Source organism: Cervus elaphus, chromosome 21 (genome assembly GCF_910594005.1).
Source record: "Cervus elaphus chromosome 21, mCerEla1.1, whole genome shotgun sequence".
NCBI lineage: Eukaryota > Metazoa > Chordata > Mammalia > Artiodactyla > Cervidae > Cervus > Cervus elaphus.
The window spans coordinates 80,913,446-80,937,052 of NC_057835.1; the positions used below are offsets into that span (position 1 = coordinate 80,913,446).

The 23,607-nt window shown below is 42.7% G+C and overlaps 1 protein-coding gene and 1 long non-coding RNA gene across 2 annotated transcripts in view; both read left to right on the forward strand.

Annotated features, from left to right (window-relative positions):
* The first annotated feature begins 1,080 nt into the window (after nucleotides 1-1,080).
* LOC122679299 lies at nucleotides 1,081-6,952 on the forward strand. The gene is made up of 3 exons (XR_006336360.1): nucleotides 1,081-1,335; nucleotides 5,775-6,499; nucleotides 6,727-6,952. It is a non-coding gene; the product is annotated as an uncharacterized LOC122679299 (long non-coding RNA).
* Nucleotides 6,953-17,664: 10,712 nt separating this feature from the next.
* Nucleotides 17,665-23,607, forward strand: part of SNX16 (sorting nexin 16) — a 34,341-nt gene continuing 28,398 nt past the window's right edge. The window contains exons 1-2 of the mRNA XM_043879841.1: nucleotides 17,665-17,863; nucleotides 19,702-20,176. Of these exons, the coding sequence (XP_043735776.1) occupies nucleotides 19,802-20,176 (375 nt within the window). The 5' untranslated portion in view covers nucleotides 17,665-17,863; nucleotides 19,702-19,801. The remainder of the gene's footprint in view (nucleotides 17,864-19,701; nucleotides 20,177-23,607) is intronic.

A 23,607-nucleotide genomic window follows, 5' to 3' on the forward strand; every position in this document is an offset into this window, starting at 1 on the left:
AAGAGTATATTTTTAATTCAGTGTTGGGTATAGGATATGAAATGTCAGATATGAAATACTTTACTTAAGGAACGTCTTAACTAGCATTTGAGAGAAGCCCAAATTATCAATACAAAACACTAATCCATACAACTATTATATATTGGTTCTAACTACATTCCAGACTCTGAAATAGTCAACATAACAGAATGGTTCAGAACATAGACCCTGGAGCCAAACTGTCTGGGTTCCACTAGTAGTCTCCCCCACCTTACTATCTGTGTCTTAGAAACACTTAACTTATTGTAGCTGTGTTTACTCACATATGAAACGGGTCCGGTAATACAAGCTACGTAAGTTCCCTTGTAGCTGAGTCAGTAAAGAATATGCAAGCACTGCAGGAGACCCGGATTTGATCCCTAAGTTGCATAGATCCTCTGGAGAAGGAAATGGCAAACCACTTCAGTATTCCTGCCTGGACAGGAATTCTATGGACAGAGGAGCTTGGCAGGCTACGACCTATCGAGTTGCAAGAGTCAGACACGACTTAGCTACTAAACCACCACTCACCAATACAAGGTTATCATGAGAATCAAATACTCAACCCAAGTAAAAAGCATAAAAGAGCACTTTCTAAGTCTAAGTACTTAAGTATTAGCTACAAAATTAGGCACTGTAGTTAATTTAAATCACATCAGCAAATTCCTTGACACTTCTCCCATCAAAATTCTGATTTACTTTCCTTTAGGTATGAGCAAGCCTTAATAAGGTGTTCCCAACAAGCAGAAATGCAAGGTTGGTTTAAAAAAGCTATACAACCTCAGCATGGTCCACTCTTTCTTAGGATGCTTACCCTGGGAACCCAGATGCCATATTGTAAGACAACAAGGAATAAGACACAAGGAAAGTCCAGGTGGAGGTGTCCGTGGCAAGAGTCCCAACTAAGGTTCCAGGCAACAGTGAGCATCAGCTGGCAGACGTGTGTGAAGGAGCCCACGGGTCACCCAGTCCCACCTTCAAGCCGCCCTAGGCGTCGCTCAGGAGAGCAGAGCCAACTGGTCTTTCCCAAGCCATGCCTGCTCCCTTTGCAGAGGCATGAGCAAAATGAATGCTATCGCTTTAAGCCACTAAGTTTTGCCATGTTTAGTCACTCACTGATAGATAACCAGGTCAGGCACTGAACCCATAAATAAAAGACGCAGCTTCTTCCTTCAAAGAGGAGTACAGCCGAGTACACGGGGGCAGAGTGATCTACCAAGAAGAGGTGTGGACTTTGGAGTCCGATAGTCCAGAGTCTCAATCCTGTTTACTGCCCAACACCTCCCTGAGCTCTGCTTCTTCTCCTGGAAAATCAAGGTAAATAATAACCCTTGCCTTCAAAGGACTGCTCTGTACCCGAGCAGGTCACCTCCCTGCCTGGGTCTCACCTCTCTGCTTCTTCCAGATGCCAGAGACAGAGGAATCTGTCTGAAATGCAAATGTGACCCTGGGGCCTTTCTCAGCCTTGCTTTCAGGGCCCTCTGTGACCTGGTCCTCCACCTTCTTGGCCTCATCATGAACCTTCCCTGACTCTATGCTTTGAGATTTTTGTTCTCTGAACTTTCTCTTCCTGCATTTCCTTCTGAAATCCAAAGAATTGCCAGTCCAATCTCTGTGTGGTGTCCCAGCCACAGAAACATGAGCCTTAAGTCCAGAAGCCTGAAGGACAGCATAGATCTTAACTGTGACGTTCTTAAAGAGGTGACCCAGGACTTTCACACAGAATTTCAGAATGCTACCTAGGCATTACCTTTATGCACCTTTCCTTCCCCTGGAGGTTTTCCATGACCTCTGAAGCTGGCAAAGATCTTTTTCCCCTCGTGGCTCTCTTACAGTCAGGGGGCTCCCCCTCCATCCCATCCCACCCCCACCAGGCAGCACTCTTGGTCCCCATTCTTCCACTCAAGCCCACTAGCTAAGGTAATCCACCCTAGGATGGCCGAGGACAGCCAGACAACCCAGCAGTTCAGACCCCTAGAATTCTCTCAGATCCTCAGAAAGGACGCACACGTGAAACTTCCTGGGAAAGGCAGGCACAACTACCCTCTTGGTTGCTTTAATTATTTTTGAAAAATCAGGCTATTAGACCTAAGACCTAAGAAGCAAGGTTGACTCCTCTAAGGTCTAGGGTGCACAGAAAATTGTACACATTCATACACTCATAATGTTTTGCCCCTAAGACACAACTCTACCATGCTGTTTTTCACTATCAGACCTTAGAACGTACTATCCTACCTAGAATGTCTTCTTCCCTCATTTCCAATCCCCATCCCCTTCTCCTGCCTAACTTTTAATAATCATTCAGGTCTGACCTTACTAACAGGTGCTATTTCCTCCAGGAAGTCCTCACTGATGGCCCGCCCTGCAGCCTGGGTTGGCCCACCTCCTCTGTATGAACCCTCTACCCAGTTATGGCGCTTGGGACGCTGTATTGTGATAGCCTGTTTGGTCTGCCGCCTTTGAACTATACTGTAGATGCCATGAGGGCAATTACTAATTCTAATTACCACTGTATCTCTTGGTCCAGAGCATGGTAACCATAAGTGTTCGTTAAATATCTATTGGTGAAGAAGAATAAACGGGACAGCACATGTAACTTGACTATCACTATCCATGACCTAACACGTAAGCCCCAACTCCTAGTAACAGTGCCTCTTTCTTCCTTATGCTGACCAGGTACCCTGTTGAGAGATCCATCCTACCATCTGAACACGTTCATATTTATTTATTCAAGTGCCTATCTCTGTTTAACTGCTAAACCAAGTTGGTAAATATTAAGTGTTTATTTTTAAATGGCTAGCACTCAGCATTGTGCTTCTCACACACAAAGTACTTTGGAAATCTGGGCTGACTGAATGAAGGGGAGACAAATATGAAGACAATCTCAGTACAGTGTGGTCAAGGCTGAAATCTACACAAGGGACATATGGAAGAAATGCCAACCAAGCATGGAAAACTTATGAAAACACACACAAAGGACTTAAAATGTGAGCTTTATGAACAGGCTCTTTCAAAGAGAGAGAAGAAACAGCACAGACCAAGCAGGGGAGACATGTCACATTTATAACAAGTGCTTCATCCAATATTTGGGCTAAAAAGAGAGAAAAAGAAAATCAGGAATAAGGAGATTAGAGAGGCAGGCAGCAGCCAGATCACAAAGTCTTAGGTGCCAGCTGTCAAGCAAAAGAATTTTGCATTTTATCTCTTAAACAATGAGTGATAATAAAAGAACCTGAACAGGTGAAATAGGATGCATCTAGATCTATGTTCCGAAATTCTAACTCTAGTAGCAAAAGAAGAGAATGAAAGTCTGGTGTCAAAAATACCAGTGTGAAGTCAATTGTCTCAGTCCAGGGAAATATATATGGATGCCCAGAGGAAGGTATTTGTAGTGATAAGTGAAGAGAAAACAGTTTTGAAAGATATTTTTAAAAACAACTAACAGACTATTTCTGACAGGGTGGAAGGAACGGAGAAATGAAAATTTGGGACAATTTTTAAGTTTTTGCTTCAAGTTATCTGGCTGGCAAAAATACTGTCACCAAAGAAAGTAGAGAAGAGGGAGATACTGGTCTTAAAGTGTTGATGGAACATTCAAGTAGAAATTCAACCAGCTTCAAGGACTCAGCCCAAGTGGAATGTTCCCCCCTTTTTTGTTCACTTCTAGAAAAGAAAAACCTGGGGGTGAGGGTCAGCTTTACCATTTTTTCCAACTGGGCTGTTAACAACAGACAAACACTTCTCATCACTCAGCAAACACGATGAATCTTGCTTAATTAAACCCAATTAATCTTGCTTAATCAATAAGGAAATTTATTACCTCAGACCACTTCAAAACCAGAAACAGTGCGGACTCCAGGAACAGCAAATGCAAAGGTGCTGTGACGTCATCAGGATGCTCACCCTGCTTCACCACCCTGCCATCCCCACACCGGCTCCATCCCAAGGTGACTCCCTCGCGGCTGCAAGATGACGGGTAATGGTGGTCAGGACTCTGCACTCCCTTGTTCATGGACAACTGCAGAGAAGAAGAGAGTATTTCCCCTCAAGCTGTTGTTGCCGTTGTTCAGGTGCTCAGTCGTGTCCGACTCTGTGGCCCCATGGACCGCAGCACGCCAGGCTTCCCTGTCCTCCACTGTTTCCTGGAGCTTGCTCAAACTCATGTCCATTGAGCCAGTGATGACATCCAACCATCTCATCCTCTGTCATCCCCTTCGCCTCCTGCCATCAATCCTTCCCAGCATCAGGGTCTTTTCAAATGAGTCAGCTCTTCCCATCAGGTGGCCGAAGTACTGGAGCTTCAGCTTCAGCATCAGTCCTTCCAATGAATACTCAGGACTGATTTCCTTTAGGATGGACTGGTTGGATCTCCTTGCAGTCCAAGGGACTCTTAAGAGTCCTCCCCAGCACAATTGAAAAACATCAGTTCTTCAGAATTGAAAGAGACACGTGTACCCCAATGTTCATCGCAGCACTGTTTACAAGAGCTAGGACATGTAGCAACCTAGATGTCCATTGGCAGATGAATGGATAAGAAAGCTGTGGTACATATACACCATGGAATATTACTCAGCTATTAAAAAGAATGCATTTGAATCAGTTCTAATGAGGTGGATGAAACTGGAGCCTATTATACAGAGTGAAGTAAGCCAGAAAGAAAAACACCAATACAGTATATTAATGCATGTATGTGGAATTTAGAAAGATGGTAACGATGACCCTATATGTGAGACAGCAAAAGAGACACAGATGTAAAGAACAGACTTTTGGACTCTGTAGGAGAAGGCGAGGGTGGGATGATTTGAGAGAATAGCATTGAAACATGTATGTTACCACATGTGAAATAGATCGACAGTCCAGGTTCCATGCATGAGACAGGGTGCTCAGGGCTGGTGCACTGGGATGACCCTGAGGGATGGGAAGGGGAGGAAGGTGGGAGGGGGGTTCAGGATGTACACCCGTGGCTGATTTATGTCAATGTATGGCAAAATCCACTACAATATTGTAAAGCAATTAGCCTCCAATTAAAAAAAATTAATTAATTTTAAAAGAAATATTCAGGGCTGATTTCTTTTAGGACTGACTGGTTTGATCTCCTTGCTGTCCAAGGGACTCTCAAGAGTCTTCTCTAGCACCACAGTTCAAAGGCATCAATTCCCCTCAATTTAAATCATTCTTTTTTCTTGGCCTTTCTCTTTGCCGTTCTCTTCACTTGCTTATGTAGCAAGCAGCTCAAAAGTGACTCTGTCAAATTTAACACATTATTGACTGGGGGATTTTTGAAGAAACTAAAACCTGTGGCTGGAGATTTGTTATGCAGGCAGATATTGAAACATTCCAGTCAATAATGTTTGGGTAACAAAAGATATATGTCTATGGTCAATAAGTTGGTAAGAAAAAAAGAAAAACTTTAAGGATATTGACTAGCTTACAGAACTCTGAAATCCTTGGGGACATTGCGTGCATATATGCTAAGTTGCTCAGTTGTATCCAACTCTTTGTGACCCTATGGACCGTAGCCTGCCAGGCTCTTCTGTCCATGGGATTCTCCAGGCAAGAACACCGGAGTGGGTTGCAGGAACAAATCGTGCTTGGGCGCTCAGTCATACCCGACTCCTGGACTGTAGCCCGCCAGGCTCCTGTGTCCATGGGATTCTCCAGGCGAGAATACTGTAGCGGGTTGCCATTTCCCACTGCAGGCAAGGTTCCTGACCCGGGGATCAAACTCACATCTCCTGTGTCTCCTGCCCCGGCAGGACGATTCTTTGCCACTGAGCCACCTGGAAAGCCCAAAGCCAAACCACATAATGAGTCCTGTGAGCAGGCCGCTACCTCTGAGCATTAGACCTGTACTTCAATCAACGCAGCAGGCGTGGGAAAAGACTCCTCTGACTGGGAATGCTGAGGGCATGTTCTGTACGCTAACTGGAATGAGGCTGAGAAAGCAAGGATACGGTAATCTAGAATTTGAGATTGGGAAGTGGGCTCTGACCTCTCACCAAGAATCAGATGGCAGGAATTCCCTAGACACAGAAAGACACTCAGAGAGTTGGCATCCGATGAAGCCCACTGCAGAACTGTTACAGGAGCTTCGGCAAACTCAGCCACCCACATGGATGGTGCTCCCTGGGGAGAAGGGGACTAAGTGAACAAAACTCAAAGGGGGTGCCCGACACACTCTGTAACACTTGGGGATTCAAGCAAACGTGAAAGTTCTCCATTTCAGCTGGCACAGGCTGCTGCCCGGTGGGTCTCCCAGGGGCCCTACTGGAAGTTCTCCACTGGCGTCTGTGTAAGAGCGTGACTCCATTGACACTGAGCATCTCACCCCTGTTCGTGGAAAGGCTACTGTGGAGCTGTCAACACAAGCGTGATTCTGCCGGTGGCAAAAGCAGGGACAGCAGCTCACCCAGCCACAAAGGGAGCAATGACCAAAACAGAGTCCCTGAAGCACAGAAGACGCCTCTCGGGGAGTTTAAGGGTGAGCAGACAAGGGAAAACTGACACGAGACTAGAATTCCTTAAAATGAAGCGGGAGCTTGAAACTAGCAAGATTGGGATATTAATGTTAAAATTCAAATGTCAGAAACACATGGATCACATATGCAACTGGAGAAACATCTGGCATCTTACTTCCTGGAACCAGAGAGTTCCTAGGAAAAGGAAGAAGAGTGCTCTGGCTAAGTGGTTTCCTTTTTCCTCCTACAGAACACGTGAGTCAGCCTTCCTAGAATGCTCTTCCTACATCCTCAGGTTTGCAAAGCTGTTTTCTTCTAGACATCCAAATCTAGCAATCAAGACGCATTCAGAGAGGTCTGCTTCGATGCCCCAGTGGATAACTGCTTCACCTTCCCCAGCCCCAGAGACTCCAATCATGTGACTCTTACTTTATTGTCTTCAAAGAATATAAACCTAGATAAATTCTTAACACTTATTTCTTGTTACGTTTATTGTCTGTCCCCACGTGAACATTTACCAAATGTGAACTCCATGAGAAGAGTGGTTTTGCATATGCTGTTACTGATAAATTCCTAGAGGCTTAGAACAATAACTGGAACATATGGTAGGCAGGCAACAAAGATCTGTCAAATGAAGAGGAAGAGCTGGCTCCTCAGAGTTAAGGCTATTTAGTATCACATAAAAATTAAAACTGCAGGTCTGTCTTTATTTCAATTCAAACAACTTTGTCTCTCACTATTAAAAAAATCTCTATATAAAATCCTCTACACCTTTTCTGCCTAGGATACTCCTCTTCCCAACTATACTCCCTCACTTCCTATCCAAACTCAATCTCTACCTGTTTAATTCCTTCCCAATCCTTCTGGTCCATCCAATCTTTCAACAAGGAAGATGAGAGAAGCTAGGGCTCAGAACCAATATAAACAGCAAATGAGAGCAACAGGAGAGCATGTGAGGACAGGACAGGCACGGGAAAACATCAGTCTACCAAGACAAATTACTTTAGGAGCCACACCCAGGATGCATGAATTCTACTACAACTGGGTAAGAGTCAAAGAGAAAGATAAAAGAAACGAAATCACTCGGGTCTGCTACCATAGCGCTAAATGAAGTGAGACCCCAAGCATTTCTGGAACTAAGTCTAAAGACTGCTCTTTCAATCTCTGTCTTGCCAAGGATGGCTTCTGAGGGGCGAGGCTTCAGCCCGTGAGATGACAGAGAGAGGATGGTGGAGGAGCAGTCTGAGCGTGGGCTTCCGAGGCAGACAGAGCCGGGCTTGCGTCCTTCATTCTCTCCAATCAAGGCTGCTGTTGTGGCTTAATCGCCGAGTCGTGTCTGACTGCGACCTCACAGACTGCAGCCCGCCAGGCTCCTCTGTCCATGGGATTCTCCAGGCAAGAACACTGGAGTGGGTTGCCATTTCCTTCTCCTCCAAACAAGAGAACTTCTCAAGTATATATATGTATTTATATATACAAAGATAACTTCTCAGAGAATAACTTTTCATATATAAAGAGCTGCTATTTGGCCTCTTATAAACTCAGTCTGGAAAGAATCAATCATAACAACACTATCTGACTCATGGGATTATTTTGAGGGTTAAATAAGTTAATGTACATAAAATAAATAGTGCAGATCTCTGCTCATAATTAACTACTATTCAGTCATTCATTCAACAAATATCTATATACATTACTATCAATGCTGTCTACCTTCTTAAGGTAGTTGAGCTACCAAGTTGACCCCAGATAATAATATCTATTGTTCATTTTGCCAGGTACTGTACTAAGCACTTACCAAGCAAGATCGATTTTTTTTTTTTTCAAAACAGCCCTATGAGGAAGGACTATTATTGTCACATATTACAGATTAAAAAAAAAAAAAAGCTGGAAGTAATCCAAACAAAATACCATGGGTAACCCAGATAATTTAAGCCCTCACTGAAGAGGTTAATACCTCACCTGAAAGATGAGCAGAAATCTTGGTGTCAATGGACCAGAGACTTGCTACTTCTTCCAAGGCTATAGTTTTTCCTTGAATACATTTTGTTTTCTTTTTTGGAAGGATCTCTTGCATAGTGGAATGTTGAAACCTGGCACTAGGACCTCAGAATTCTTTCTCTATGTTTATCCCAGGAATTGCAGCATATCCCAAACTTAATTAAGACAAAGACTTAAAAGAACAATAACACCTGATTCATCAGTCTGTTTAATTTCAATAGTTCAGCTTTTTCACATTTCATTTGATTTTTTGCTCTGCCTAATGCACTTTATAGATCTGAACCAGGCTGTGATGTTTGTTTCAGCATCTCCTTAAGGTTTCAAATGATACTCATAAACTCATAAAACATTAGATCTAAAGTGGACTTAGACATCATCTATCTAACGCAGTGATTTACAAGTTACTCTGTGCAAATGAAGGGGTCCTTTCTCTTTAAGCAGAGTTGTTTCACTCTGTTTCACGGGCTAAATTTCCTTTTAATGTTTCTTTGAAACCAAGTTCCACTGAGAATGTGTGTATGTGTGTTTGCTTGTTTCTATTAAACTACCAAGCTGATCCAGTAAGAAAACTGTAGTCGCCCATTTTCATTCATAAGCTCTATTTAGCCACAACATATGCTGGAGGTTCTGTGAGCCAGTGAAGAAAAAGATATGGTCTCTGCCTCAAAGAGCACATGTCCTAGTCAGAAAGGCAGTCATAGAGCGATAACCACATTCAACAGGGGCAAGGCCATAACAGAAGCTTGAAGAGGGGACTGTGAGAACATGGTGGAGAGGGAATCAGACCAGCCTTTGGAGAGCATGGCATCTAAAGCTGAGTCTCAGAAATGGGACGAGAGGAGTAGAATTCCAGGCAAAAGCTGTAAGAAAAGCTAGCAAACAGAAAAATGGAAAGCTTAGAAGGGAAAATAATTATAGATATAGCTGGACTTTGAGACTCATTGCATATGATAGGTACTCAATAAATAGCTGGTGAATTAATTAACCAATTAATTCATCTAGAGGAAATAGACCGTAAAAGAGATAGAAGTCATTACATGAAGGGGCTCATGGACCTACTCAAAAATTTAGATTTTATTCTCTAAACCAGGAGTGGAAAATGCATAAGTCTAGAAGAATATTATAGGAAATGTGCACAAGAAAGATGAGCCAGGTATTTTATAAAGTACTTATTATGGAGACGATACCCACCTGCCTTATTCGGGTACCATACAAGGTCAGTACATGGATGTCCAATACACAATCCTGGCCCATATGCTATACATTTAATGAAAGTGAAAGTGTTAGTGGCTCAGTTGTGTCCAGCTCTTTGCAGCCCCATGGACTGAAGCCTGCCAGACTTCTCTGTCCATGGGATTCTCCAGGCAAGAACACTGGAGTGGGTTGCCGTTCCCTTCTCCAGGGGATCTTCTCAACCCAGGGATCAAACCCGGGTCTCCTGCATTGCAGGAGGACTCTTTACTGTCTGAGTCACCAGGAAAGCCCTCACAAATCAAGCAACGACCGCCTCCACTTGTGTACCAAATACAAGGGGCTCATAGAGGCTTGTATAATGCTTGCTTTAACTCCATCTGAAGAAAGCAGGAAGGTATTACTAACAAAGTTATGTTTGAGATGGCTTGAGGGATGAGGAGGAGCTCATAGCTCTATTTCCAGCCACATTCAAAGGCCCTTCAGTTCAATCAGGCTGGTCTCCTCGATGTCTCACCACACTCCACACAGGTACGCCCTTTCTCGAGTTTCTGACTTTGCCCAGTGTGCTCTGCCTGGTGGCTCAGACCATAAAGAGTCTGCCCATAATGCAGGAGATCCAGGTTCCATCCCTGGATCAGGACGACCCCCTGCAGAAGCAAATGGCAGCCCACTCCAGTATTCTTGCCTGGAGAATCCCATGGACGGAGGAGCCTGGCAGGTTACAGTCCATGGGGGTCACAGAGTCGGACACAACTGAGCAACTTCACTTTCATTTTTGTTTTTTGCCCTGCCTGAATCCTTCACTTATTCAATTCCTAGCAACCCTTTAAGCCCAATGTAGGTCCTCCTCATGCACCAAAATCCATGAAGGCTTCCCAGGCATCACCTGTTAACTGAGAATGTACCAGAGGCAAGACACTATTGGAAGGATGACAGACATTTAGGACACAAGTGCAAAGTGCTCAGAAAAGGGTATCTTACTATCCCCGGTAAGAAGCTTACCAGCTTGAGAACCAAGAGTTAATGGGCAGTGGAACTGATTACAAGCAGATCTTTTAGCTTCTGTTTTCCTCAGCTTTTGAGGAAATGAAAGGGTCATTTTAGAGTCATTTTAGAGTCTCAGTTCTAAAATGGAGACTTATCTTCAAGATCATTATGGTCCCTTTCAGTTCAAAGACTAACTGCGATTTTGTGAAGCAATTTGGTCTCTTTGTTATATTTCCAGTAGGATTTCCACACATGCTTTCAAAGTCTTCCTTAAGTAATAGGAGTAGAAAATCACAAATTCATGCTAGTAGTATGAAAGGCTCTTCTCTGTGCCATTATAAATGCCGTGTAATTCCTACCCGGGGTTAAGACACTCCACGGGTCACAAATCCGTTGTAAGAAAGTTGTGTGATTCCTACCCGGGGTTAGGACACTCCAGGGTCACAAACCCACTGTAAGAAAGTTGTGTAATTCCTACCCGGGGTTAGGACACTCCACGGGTCACAAATCCATTGTAAGAAAGTTGTGTAATTCCTACCCAGGTTAGGACACTCCAGGGTCACAAACCCACTGTAAGAAAGTTGTGTAATTCCTACCCGGGGTTAGGACACTCCACGGGTCACAAATCTGTTGTAAGAAAGTTGGCTATCATGCTGCTCCATTGCTGCTTTGGCCACCTCCTGTCACTCTAAGAACAGACTGTCTACAGTTCTTTTTATGAACTCTTAAAATTTCATGACAGGGAGAAAACAGAGGGCAGGTGGAGCTCAGATCCTGACTATTAAGATTATAGAAACACTGCCTATGGAAATGGAGAAGGCAATGGCAACCCACTCCAGTGTTCTTGCCTGGAGAATCCCAGGGACGCCGGAGTCTGGTGGGCTGCCATCTGTGGGGTCGCACAGGGTCGGACATGACTGAAGTGACTTAGCAGTAGCAGCAGCAGCAGCCTATGGAAAACAAGGAATCCATGAAATTCTACCAAAGTAATGACTGCAGCCATGAAACCAGAAGACAATTGCTTCTTGGCAGGAAAGTGATGACAAACCCAGACAGTGTGTGGAAAAGAAGAGACATTACTCTGCCAACAAAGGTCCGTATAGTCAAGGATATGGTCTCCCCAGTGGTCACGTACGGTTGACAGCTGGAACATAAAGAAGGCAGAAAACCAAAGAATTGATGCCTTTGAACTGTGATGCTGGAGAAGACTCCTCAAAGTCCCCTGAACAGCAAAGAGATCAAGCCAGTCAATCTTAAGGGAGGTCAACCCTGAATATTCACTGGACTGATACTGAAGGACTGATACTGAAGCTGAAGCTCCAGGATTTTGGTCATCTGATGTGAACAGACGACTCACTGGAAAAGTCCCTGATTCTGGGAAAGCTTGAGGGCAGAAGGAAAGGGCGTCAGAGGATGAGATGGCTGGACGGCATCACTGACACAATGAACATGAACTTGGGCAAACTCCAGGAGATGGTGAGGGACAGGGAGGCCTGGCGTGCTGCGGTCCAAGAAGTCACAAGCAGTCAGACACAACTGGGTGACTGAACAACAATAACTGGAGAAGAGTCATTTTATGTTATTTCAGTTATTTCAAACCATCGATAAGGGATTGTTTGTATTTTATCAACTTTCACTTTGTGCATTCAGTTTGTCTCATTTCAATGTGCCTATTAGTTGTACTCTCAGTTATAAGCAAAATAACCAACTCTGGCTAGATTTAAGTAAAAAGCAAATACTGGAAGAACATTAAGGTACTCATGAACTCCAAAAAAAGTGGGTAATGGGGAAGAACCAGACCAATTCCAAGGACCTCAGCTGTGGGACTTGATGGACCGTCACACAAAATTTCCTTTAGCTGACTTTAGCTCCTGTGACTTCCAGTCTGTATGCTCACGTTCCCACAAGAGAGTAGAAAAGAGCATCATTTGGACATAACTGGATCAAAAATCCTGTTCAGATACAATCAACTATGACAAAAAAAAACTTTTGTAATAAGAGTAACATATTATGAACATGGCCACGAGGACCCATCCATGTAGAAGAGGGACAAACTTCAGACAAGGGGGAAATGTTGGGATCTGAGAAGCTACCTCAAGAGATGTCTGCCTATTTCACATACTTTATTCTGCTGTGTTTCTTCCTACCTTCATCCTCCCTCCCCCTTAAACCCTCCACCCCTACGTACCAGTATCTATATATCACTGTATAAAATCAGACCTTGAGCGGGCTCCATATGTCCTGCTATGTGTATATGTTTTATACAAAATTAAAATGATGAAAGGGCAGAAAAATGGTCTTCTGTTACTTTAAAAATTTTAATGAATGCAATTCAATTTGATTGTGTGCACTGTATAAAGGCATCATAGCTCAAATAAAATATTCCATACACAAAGACTAGCCATTAGATGCTATGTGTGTTAATATAACTTTTATTTTGACAATCGCAGATATTCTTTCTTGATTGTTAAGGATGTCCTGGAGCTCAGAAATATGGCCAATTAATTTACAACAAAGGAGACAAGAATATTGTTATTGTTGTTTTTCAGTCACTAAATCATGTCCAATTCTTTGCGACCCCACGGACTGCAGTACATCAGGCTCCTCTGTCTCCACGATCTCCCAGAGTTTGCTCAAACGCATGTCCATTGAGTTGGTGATGCTGTCTAACCATGGACTTCTCAGTCACCCCTTCCTCATTTGCCTTCAGTCTTTTCCAGCATCAGGGTCTCTTCCAGTGAGTCTGCTCTTCACACCAGGTGGCCAGAGAATTAAAGCTTCAGCTTCAGCATCAGTCTTCCAATGAATATTCAGGGTTGATTTCCTTTAGAGTTGACTGGTTTGACCTCCTTGCAGTCCAGGGGACTCTCAAGAGTCTTCCCCAGCACAATTCAAAAACATCAGTTCTTCAGTGCTCAGCCTTTTATGGCCCAACTCTTACACATATACATGACTACTGGAAAAAATCATAGCTTTGACGATATGGACCTTTATCAGCAAAGTGATGCTTCGGCTTTTTAATATGCTGTCTATTGTCATAGCCTTCCTTTCAAGGGCCAAGCATCGTTTAATTTCATGGCTGCAGTCACTGTCCACAGTGATTTTGGAGCCTAAGACAAAATCTGTCACTGCTTCCACTTTTTCTTTTTCTATTTGCCATGAATTGATGGGATTGAATGCCATGATCTAAGCTTTTTTCATGTTGAGTTTTAAGCTAGCTTTTTAACTCTCCTCTTTCACTTTCATCAAGAAGCTCTTTAGCTCCTCTTCACTTTCTGCCTTAAGAGTAGTATCATCTGCATATGTGAGGTTGATATTTCTCCTGGCAACATTGATTCCAGCTTGTGATTCATCCAGCCCAGAATTTCACATGATGTACTCTGCATAGAAGTTAAATCAATAGGGTGACAATATACAACCTTGACATACTCCTTTCCCAATTTGGAACCAGTCAGTTATTCCATGTCCAGTCCTAACTGTTGCTTCTTGACCCACATACAGGTTTCTCAGAAGACAAGCAAGGTGGTCTGGTACTCCCATCTCTTTAAGAATTTTCCAGTTTGTAGTGATCCACACAGTCAAAGTGTTTAACATAGTCAATTAAGCAAACGTAGATATTTTGCTGAAATTCTCTAGCTTTCTCCATAATCCAACAAAAGGTGGCAATTTGATCTGTGGTTCCTCTGCCTTTTCTAAACCCAACTTGTACATCTGAGAGTTCTCAGCTCATGTACTGCTGAAGCCCAGCTTGAAGGATTTTGAGGATAACCTTGCTAGCATGTGAAATGAGCACAATTGTACAGTAGTTTTAACATTCTTTGACACTGCCCTTCTTTGGGATTAGATTGAAAACTGACCTTTTCCAGGCCTGTGGCCACTGCTGAGTTTTCCAAATTTGCTACCCTATTGAGTGCAGCAGTTCAACAGCATTATCTTTATGACTTTAAATAGCTCAGCTAGAACGCCATCACCTCCACTAGCTTTGTTCATAAGCCAAGAATATACAATAGGGAAAAGACAGTCTCTTCAATAAATGATGCTGGGAAAACTGTATAGCCACATGCAAAAGAATAAAACTAGACTACTATCTTATACCATCCACAAAATTAACTCAGAATGAATTAAATACTTGACTGTAAGGCCTGAAACCCTAAAAATTCTAGAAGAACACATGGACAGTAAGCTCTTCAATGTGAATCTTGGCAGTGATTTTTTTGAATCTGACTCCAAATGCAACAGAAGCAACAATAAACCAGGGGAGCTATCAAACTAAAAAGCTTGAACACAGCAAAAGAAACCATCAAAAAAAAAAAAAGAAGAAGAAGAAAATACTTGTAAATAATAAGGCATTAATATCCAAAATGTATTTTAAAAAATTCATACAACTCAATAGCCCAAAAGCAAACAACCCAATTAAAAAGGGGTAGAGTATCTAAACAGGTATTTTTCCAAAAAACACATACAGATGGCCAACAAGCACATGAGGAAAATGCAAATCAAAACTCCATGAGCCATCACCTCATACCTGTTAGAATGACTATTACCAAAAAGATAAGAAATAACAAGTTTAAGGATATGAAGAAAAGGGAACACATGCACTATTGGTGGGAATGTAAGTTGGTGCAGCCACTGTAGAAAACAGTATGGATGTTCTTTAAAAACTTAAAAATAGGCCTATCATATGATCTAACAATTCCATTTCTGAGTACTTATCCAGAGAAAACAAAACACTAATTCAGAAAGATACAGGCACCCCCAAGTTCACTGTGGTATTATTTACAGAAGCTAACATATGGAAACAATCTAAGTGCCCACTATGGATGAAAGGATAAAGATGTGATACACACACACACACACACACACATACACACACACACACACACACACACACACAGACGGAAACACTATGCAGCCATAAAAAATGAAATCCTCCCTCTGGAACAATATGAATGAACCTTGAAGGCATTATGTTAAGTGAAATAAGTCAGACAGGGAAAAACAAATACCATGTAATCTCACTTATATGTAGAATTAAAAAAGAACACAAAGCTCACCAATCAGAGAACAGATTAGGGTTGCCAGAGCAGGGAAGTGTGGATGAAATGAGTGAAGGGGGTCACAAGGAACAAACTTACAGTTACAAAAAAATTAATGTCATGATGATATAATGTACAGCATGGTAACCATAGTTAATAAAAGTATATTGCATATTTAATAGTTGCTAACATAGTAAACCTTAAAAATCTTCAACATAAAATTATAACTGTATGGTGACAGATGTTAACTAGACTTACTATGGTGATCGCTTCACAATGAGTACAAATATTAAGTCATTATGCTGCATACTTGAAACTAGTAATAATTTATACTGCTAATTGGAATCTCATTAAAAATATTTTTAAGAAATGTTCAGTTCATTTTCTAAAAGCAAAAATCTAGACATTCATCTATGCCAGATATTCTGGAAAACAAAGGATATAGTATGTATGTCCTGTACACTCCTCTAAATACTTTGTGAAGGAAGTTCTTCTTGGACAATTCCAAAGATCTTTTCTAGATCTTTTTTCTATCCCTAACTGAGGTATATGTATACTTCTTGAAAGTTTAATATTCCTTAGCTTCCTGGATATTAGATTATCAGATCTTCCATTTTCAAACTTATCTTTTTCTGCAGTCCTGACAACAAGTGAGGGAAATATTCCAAAGCTCCTTTTTCTTTTTTTCTACGCCTTTAATAACTTACAGAACTCAAGGATTTATCTGCCACCTCTCAGCCAAGGCTGCCAAGTCTATCCTGAAAACTATCTCATGTTTTAGTCTACCATCTCTACAGAATTCTTTTTTACTTTTTAATTTTATTTATTTTTTTCGCTGTAGGAGGCAGCATGAGGGATCTTAGTTTCTCCACCAAGGATGGAAACTTTGTCTTCTCCATGGGAAGCACAGAGTCTTAACTACTACTGACAGCGAAGTCCCTAGAATTCTCTTTTTACGTCTTATTCACACTGAAAGCTCAATATTATCAACCGAAAACCATCGATACACCACAAGCCAGATTATCTTCCTATGTTCACTTTGAAATTACAAGTATCAGTTTTTCCCAGTCTTGGGACTATTCCAACGCCTTAGAACTCATGCAATGATTTTTGTATCAAATTGCTCAATTCTAATGATAAACAGGCCTGCAGACGAGTCTGAATTTTAGTATTTGCCTATCAAAGAACGATTTTTCTGTTCTCTTCAGGTCTTTAAACGAGCACATGTAACAAGCCTGTGTGCTAAGTTGTTTCATTCCTGCCGACTTTTTGAGACCCCGAGGACTATAGCACATCAGGCTCCTCTGTCCATGGATTCTCCAGGCAAACACTGGAGTGGGTTGTCATGCTCTCCTCCACGGGACCCAGGGATGGAACCAGGGTCTCCCCACTGCAGGCAGATTCTTTACCATCTAAGACACTAAGGAAGTCCATAACAAGCCTAATACTATATTATCTGAAACAAAATTTCTCTCGAGATAATAAAAAATATATAAAATTTTGGGGGAAAAAAAAAAAAAACACCGCCACACTGAGCAATTTCAGGAGTTCTCTGAAATTACTCCTCATTGGAGTAATAGTGAGGAACAGTAGGAGGAACAGGCTGTAATGAAGCATCCTGCGTCCGTCCCCCTTTTAGAATCAGCGGTCCTCCCCTGAAACTCGGCTCCTTCTGGAAACCAGCCCGTAACCCGGTAGAACCAGCCCCGCAGGGGATGACTACGAGTCCCATGATGCAAAGCGAGCCCAGGCCCACATTGGCCGCAGTTCCTCCCGGGAATTGTAGTCTTCTCATCATCTGTCGGTCAAACTAGGGACCGTAGCCTCCATTTCTCAAAAGTTAATTGATAAAAATAAAGCTATGGGAAAGAAGATAAAATTCTGACCACAAAACTAGGTTAGACTCAGGCGCTAAAGACCCCTGAGCCCACAACTCATGCCCCTGAGGCGGGCGACCTCGGTGGACGTCACTTCCGGGAGCGGCGGCGGCCCAGTCCCTCCCTCCGCCTGGCGGGGACCCTGGGCCCGCGGCCCGCACGGAGGCGGGCGGGGAGCAGCTGTTTTCGGGAAGCGAGTCACGTGAGTTCTCTGGGCGTTGTGGCTGGAGACCGAAAGCTGCCTTGAGGCAGGGTCGGAGTTAACCCTCCCAGGGCAGCGCGCCCGGAGCAGGTGAGGTGGGGAGCGCGCTGAGGTGGGGAGCGCGCTGAGGTGGGGAGCGCGCTGAGGTGGGGAGCGCGCTGAGGAGCGGAGCGCGCTGAGGTGGGGAGCGCGCTGAGGAGGGGAGCGCGCTGAGGTGGGGAGCGGGCTGAGGAGGGGAGCGCGCTGAGGTGAGGAAGGCGCTGAGGAAGGTAGGGGGCGAGCTGAGGTAAGTAGGGGGCGCGCTGAGGTAGGTAGGGGGCGAGCTGAGGTGGGGAGCGCGCTGAGGTAGGTAGGGAGCGCGCTGAGGTGGGGAGCGCGCGGCGGCTGACACCTGCGCCCAGTGGCAGGCGGGGGGCTCCCCCGGAGGGCCGGGAGTGCTACAGAGCCCGGGCGGCCGCCGACCGGGGCGGAGGCGGAGGCTGGCCGTCCCCCGAGCCGAGGAGCCCTGGCTTGCGCAGACCCGAGCAGACCGTCCTGGGTAGTCCCGGCTCTGCGCTGCCCGCACGCCGCGACCTCTCTGGCTCGCCGTGCTGCTCGGGCTCGGGCCACCTCACCTGCCCGCGGTCCTCCAGAGGACGGAGAGGTTCTCAGAGCAGGTCGAGGCCGCGGCGCGAGCCCCGCTTAGTGTCTCACCGCCGGGCAGCGCTCAGGCCTTCGCGAGCTCGGATGCTGTCCGGGTCCGGGCGCTCCCGGCCCTGAGGCCTCAGGTGGTCGCGTGGCCAAGGGCGGGGCGACCCCGCCGGCCGTCAGGAGGTTGAGAGTTCAGGCTTTTATTTACTTCTTTGGGAGGAAGCCGTCGGGCGGAACCGAGGAGCGGTGAATCAGCAGCTCGGGTTTCCCGAGTCCCTGATGATGGGGAAGGGTGCTCAGAGCCACGTGCTGGGTTAGAGATGTTGTCTGAGCGGCTTGTCTCTTACCTTTCTCGCCGGTAGAGCTGCGTAGACGTAGTTGGATAGGCAGACCCGTTGTTGTGTGCCATTTCCCGGATCTGTACTTTACTGCTATTTCGTAGTTTATTAATAGCCTAGTGGGAAACCTTTTTTCCTGTATTATTATGAAATTATGAGACAAGATAAACTCCTTTTGAGAACAGAGCTTATGGAGTATGGGTTTTGAACATTTGTTCAGTACCTGCAGTTTATGGTGTAGGAATTAGGGATGGTCTGGAAACTACGAAGAACGTTTAAACTTTTAATCATTTAATCTTGTTCGATATACGTTTACCATTCATTGCGGTTTATTTGATTAATTTAATTTGACCAAGTTTGTTTTTTTTCCCCCCCCCAAAAAAACCTGGTTTGACCCTGGTTTTAATAACCTGTTGCTTTAAGAACTGTTTATTCTTTACCTTACAAGCTGTCTAAGCTTCTGGTGACTGTCATTACTCTGGGTAATTTTTTAGTTTCCCTAATTAAATCGGAAGGAAATATAAATAATTTTTCTCCCTTTCTTTCCTTCCCTTTACCCTCCACTGCCTGTACGATATGTAGTAGTGTCAGCATCATAATAAAGAGAATAAAGTTTCAGAACAATCTTTATCACTTTTCCTCTTTTCAACTCCTTTATGTCCGTGACGTCAGGTTACAATGACCCTTACAGCAATCCATCACGAAGTGGGGGGGAAAGCATACCATGTAATATTAGGATCAAGAAAAAGGGTGTAGAATACTTCTGCTCTCCTCATCTTGCAAACAGGAGCTCTTAGAGGTGATATTTTTGGATTAAAGAAAGAAGTTTGGGGTGTATTTTCTTTCTAAATAAAATAATACAGTGTCACAAAATTAAAAGAAATGGATATGAGCATTTTATTTTCTTTTGGATAATGCTCCTGATCAAAGACTAATCTTTCATGTGTTCCTCTCATTTTTAGAGTGAATTCCTAAGAAGAAAATAATGTATTGCTTATTACTTGTTCTCTAATTGTTCGGACTCAGAAGTGTGCAAGTTTGTTACAAACGCCAAAAGAAGATGGCAACTCCTTACGTTCCAGTTCCTATGCCCCTAGGGAACTCTGCTTCCAGTTTTGCAACCAACAGAAACCAAAGAAGTTCTTCTTTTGGGAGTATCTCAACAAGCTCAAACTCTTCCAAAAGCCAGTTAGAAGATTCAAATATGGGTAATTTTAAACAGACCAGTGTATCTGACCAAATGGAAAGCACTTCATCTGTCTGTAGCAGTCCCCTCATTAGGACTAAATTTACAGGTGCAGATTCTTCCATTGAGTATTCTGCTAGACCAAGAGAAAGTGAAGAACAAAGTCCTGAAACAGTGAATTTGGAAGATAGACCTTCTACACCTATTATCCTGGGTTATGAGGTGATGGAAGAAAGAGCTAAATTTACTGTAAGTATTGACTTCTGCTATCCATCATTAGATGAAAGATTTATTAACCTGTGTTCTAAACTTGTGTTGAATGATGTTAGCCTATACTTGTAATTTCTTGAATGTAAAAGTCAATTGGTTTATACCCCTTAAGTTGTCATGCTGTTGGTGTACTTTTGCTTTACTTGAATTAATTTTTGCAAACCAGACACAGCTGGGAAACTAGCACACAAATCAAGAATAGACCATTACAACATCCTAAAAGCTTCCGCTCGTGCTGTCAGTCAATACCCACTCTCCTGATGGCCTAGATTAATTTTGCCCTGTTTCTGTACTTCATGTTAGTGGAATTATGAAGTATTTACTCTTGGGTATGGTCTCTTCAGCATACGTTTGTAAGAGTCATCCTTGATCTTGCATGTAATTGTAGGCAGCTCACTTTTATTACTGATGTTACTCCTTTATGTAAATATACTACAGCTTATCCGTTCTACTGCTGAAGGGCATTTTGATCATTTCCAGTTTGGGACTTTTACAGATACTACTGCTGCAAACCTGTTAGTACTTGTCCCTGATTAAACACATGTACTCACTTCTGTTTGATATAAAGTCCTAAGAATAAAGTTTCTGGATCATCTGCCCAGCTTTAGAAGATACTGATGAACAATGTACCAGAGCGGCCATACTAAGTTATACTCTTTTAAGCAGTGTATGAGAATTCTAGTTATTCCACACCTTCCCAGTTCAGTTCAGTCACTCAGTTATGTCCAACTCCGAGACCCCATGGACCGCAGCACGCCAAGCTTCCCTCCATCACCAACTCCTGGAGCTTACTCAAACTGATGTCCGTTGAGTCGGTGATGCCATCCAACCATCTCATCCTCTGTCTTCCCCTTCTCATCCCACCTTGAGAATTCTAGTTATTCCATACCTTCCCAACATGTAGTGTGTTTTTTTTTTTTTCATTTTAGCTTTTCTAGTGAGCAAAATGATACACTGTGGTTTTAATTTGCCTTTAAGACTATTTTTTTTTTTTTGGCCATTTGAGTATTCTCTTTTCTGAAATGTCTGTTCAAGACTTTTGTTCATTTTCCTTTTGGGAGGTCTTTTCCACTTTGATTTATAGTTTCCTGTGCATTTTGGACATAAGTCCTTTTTCAGAACATGTGTTGGGACTATCATCTCTCACTCTGCGATGTGCCTGCCTTAATGGTTCATTCGATAATCAAGAGTTCTTAGTTTTAATATAGTCCAGCACATTAAATTTTTTTTTACAGTTAGCTCTTTTTCAAATCTGCCTCCTCCCAGGTTACAAGTATGTTGTCCTATGTTTTCTTCTAAAAGCTTTATTGTTGGACCTTTCAAAGTTAGAGCTATAGACTGTCTGGAATTGATTTTTGTCCGTGGTATGAAGAAAGAGTCAAGACACATTTTTTTCTCCCTAAAATCAGGTTTTTATTGAAAAGACAACCCTTATCTCCTTTGCATTTGCTTTGTTGTCTATGTCACAGTCAGGTGACCATAAGTGTACAGGTCTGATTCTGTGTTCCATTTCTCCCTTCTTCACTGGTTCCACCCTGTCTTCATTACTAAGGCCTGATGGTAGTATTGACATCTGGTAGCTAAGTACTATAGCTTTGCTGTTCCTCTTCAGGGTTGTCTTGGCCCTTTGCATTGAGATTGTATTAAATCTATCTAGGGAGAACTGACATATTTGCAGTACTGAGTCTTTGAACCTACGAACCTAAACCATGTCCTTAAGTCTTTAATTTATTTAAATAATATTTTGATTAATTTTACATAATATTTTAAATAATTTAAATGCTATTTTAATAAATTATTAAATAATATTTTAAATAATTGTTTTCAAGGCAGAAGTCTTAACCTCTTTTGCCAAGATTTATTACTGGGTATGGATATTGTTTGATATTCTCGACATCTTTTAATGTTTTCTGTTTGTTCATTGCTAGTTTAATATATTTTGTCCTCATTATATGTTACATATTTCTATATCCAATGACCTTGTTAAATCCACTTAGAAGCTTGTTCTTTGAAACTGTTCTTTCTGTTGGATTTTCTGGAAGTAATTTCATATTTACTTCAACATTTCATGTTGTATAGTTAATGACAGTATGGAAGGATCTTCTAGGAAAAAGAATATTGAAATTATGAAGAGGCAATTTTTAGAGTTAAAATATTGTAAGACATGATATGGGTGGCAAATCTGCATGAATCTGACTTTTTTGTGAGTGATTTTTGGAAATTATAATAAATTGGTGGCTCATTTCTGTACAGTGACCTATCTTCTCTATGAAAGAATGAGCATTCACTGAGATAATGTGTGTGAAAAGTTTGTATGTAAAGTCTTTCAAGACAATACAGAGGAAGAAATAAATGACATATATAAAATCAGTCATATTCACTTATTTATTTATTTAACGTTTTTGGAGTACCTGTTATGTGCCAAGCCCTCTTCCAGGTAATAGTGGTACAGGAGCTCACCTGAACGTATGAAAGATAGATAAGCAATTTTATTTTTAATGTTAGTTTGTCACATGGTGATAAGTGCTGTAGAGAAGAATAAAAAAGGGGAAAGAAAGAGTTTCCTGAAACCAGAGCTGCAATTTAAGTGGCACTGCCAGTCATGGCCTCACAGAAAAGATGTAGCACTAAGAGAAAATGACAGGCATGGACAGGGAGGCCTGGCATGCTGCAATCCACAGGGTCACAAAGAGTCAGACGAGACTGAGCCACTGAACTGAAGAGAAAGTGAACCATGACAATACCCAGGACAATGGGGGGGTAGGGAGGAGGCTTCCCAGACAGGTGGTTTAACTGCCAAGACCCTCATGGCTGACAGCAGAATAATCATTGGGGAGAGATGTAGGAACTGAGGTAACAGCAAGGGAGTGTGACCCTCAGATCAAGTAGAGCACAGACGCCTTTATGAGGCCTTTAGAGTTTCCCCATTTTGAGCTGGGAATCTCAAAAAGATTTTAAAAGGGAAAATCAGATGATCTGACTTAAGCTTTTTTTTTTTTTTTTGGCAAGTTAGGGGTATGGGGTTAAGAGGTACAAACTACTGTGTATAAAATAGATAAGCAACAAGGATATACTGCATAGCACAGGGAAATATATGACTTAAGCTTTTTAAAGGCTCATTCTGGCTGCTGAATTGAGACTAGATTTCGTGGGAGGAAAAGGAAGGCACGAGGCAGTTAGGTTCTTGTAGTAATCCATGGGAGAAGTGGTGGTGTGCACCAGGTGGGGGAAGAGGGCCTAAGAAATTATCAATTCTGGATATATTTTGAAAAGAGAGCCTTTGGATGTGGGAGGTGGAGAAAGCAAAGATGATCCCAACACTTTTCATCTAAACAACGTGAAAAGTAGAGTTGCCATTTAATTAAATGGCAGATTTTGAGGGAAAAACCAGAATTTGTTTTTGCATATGC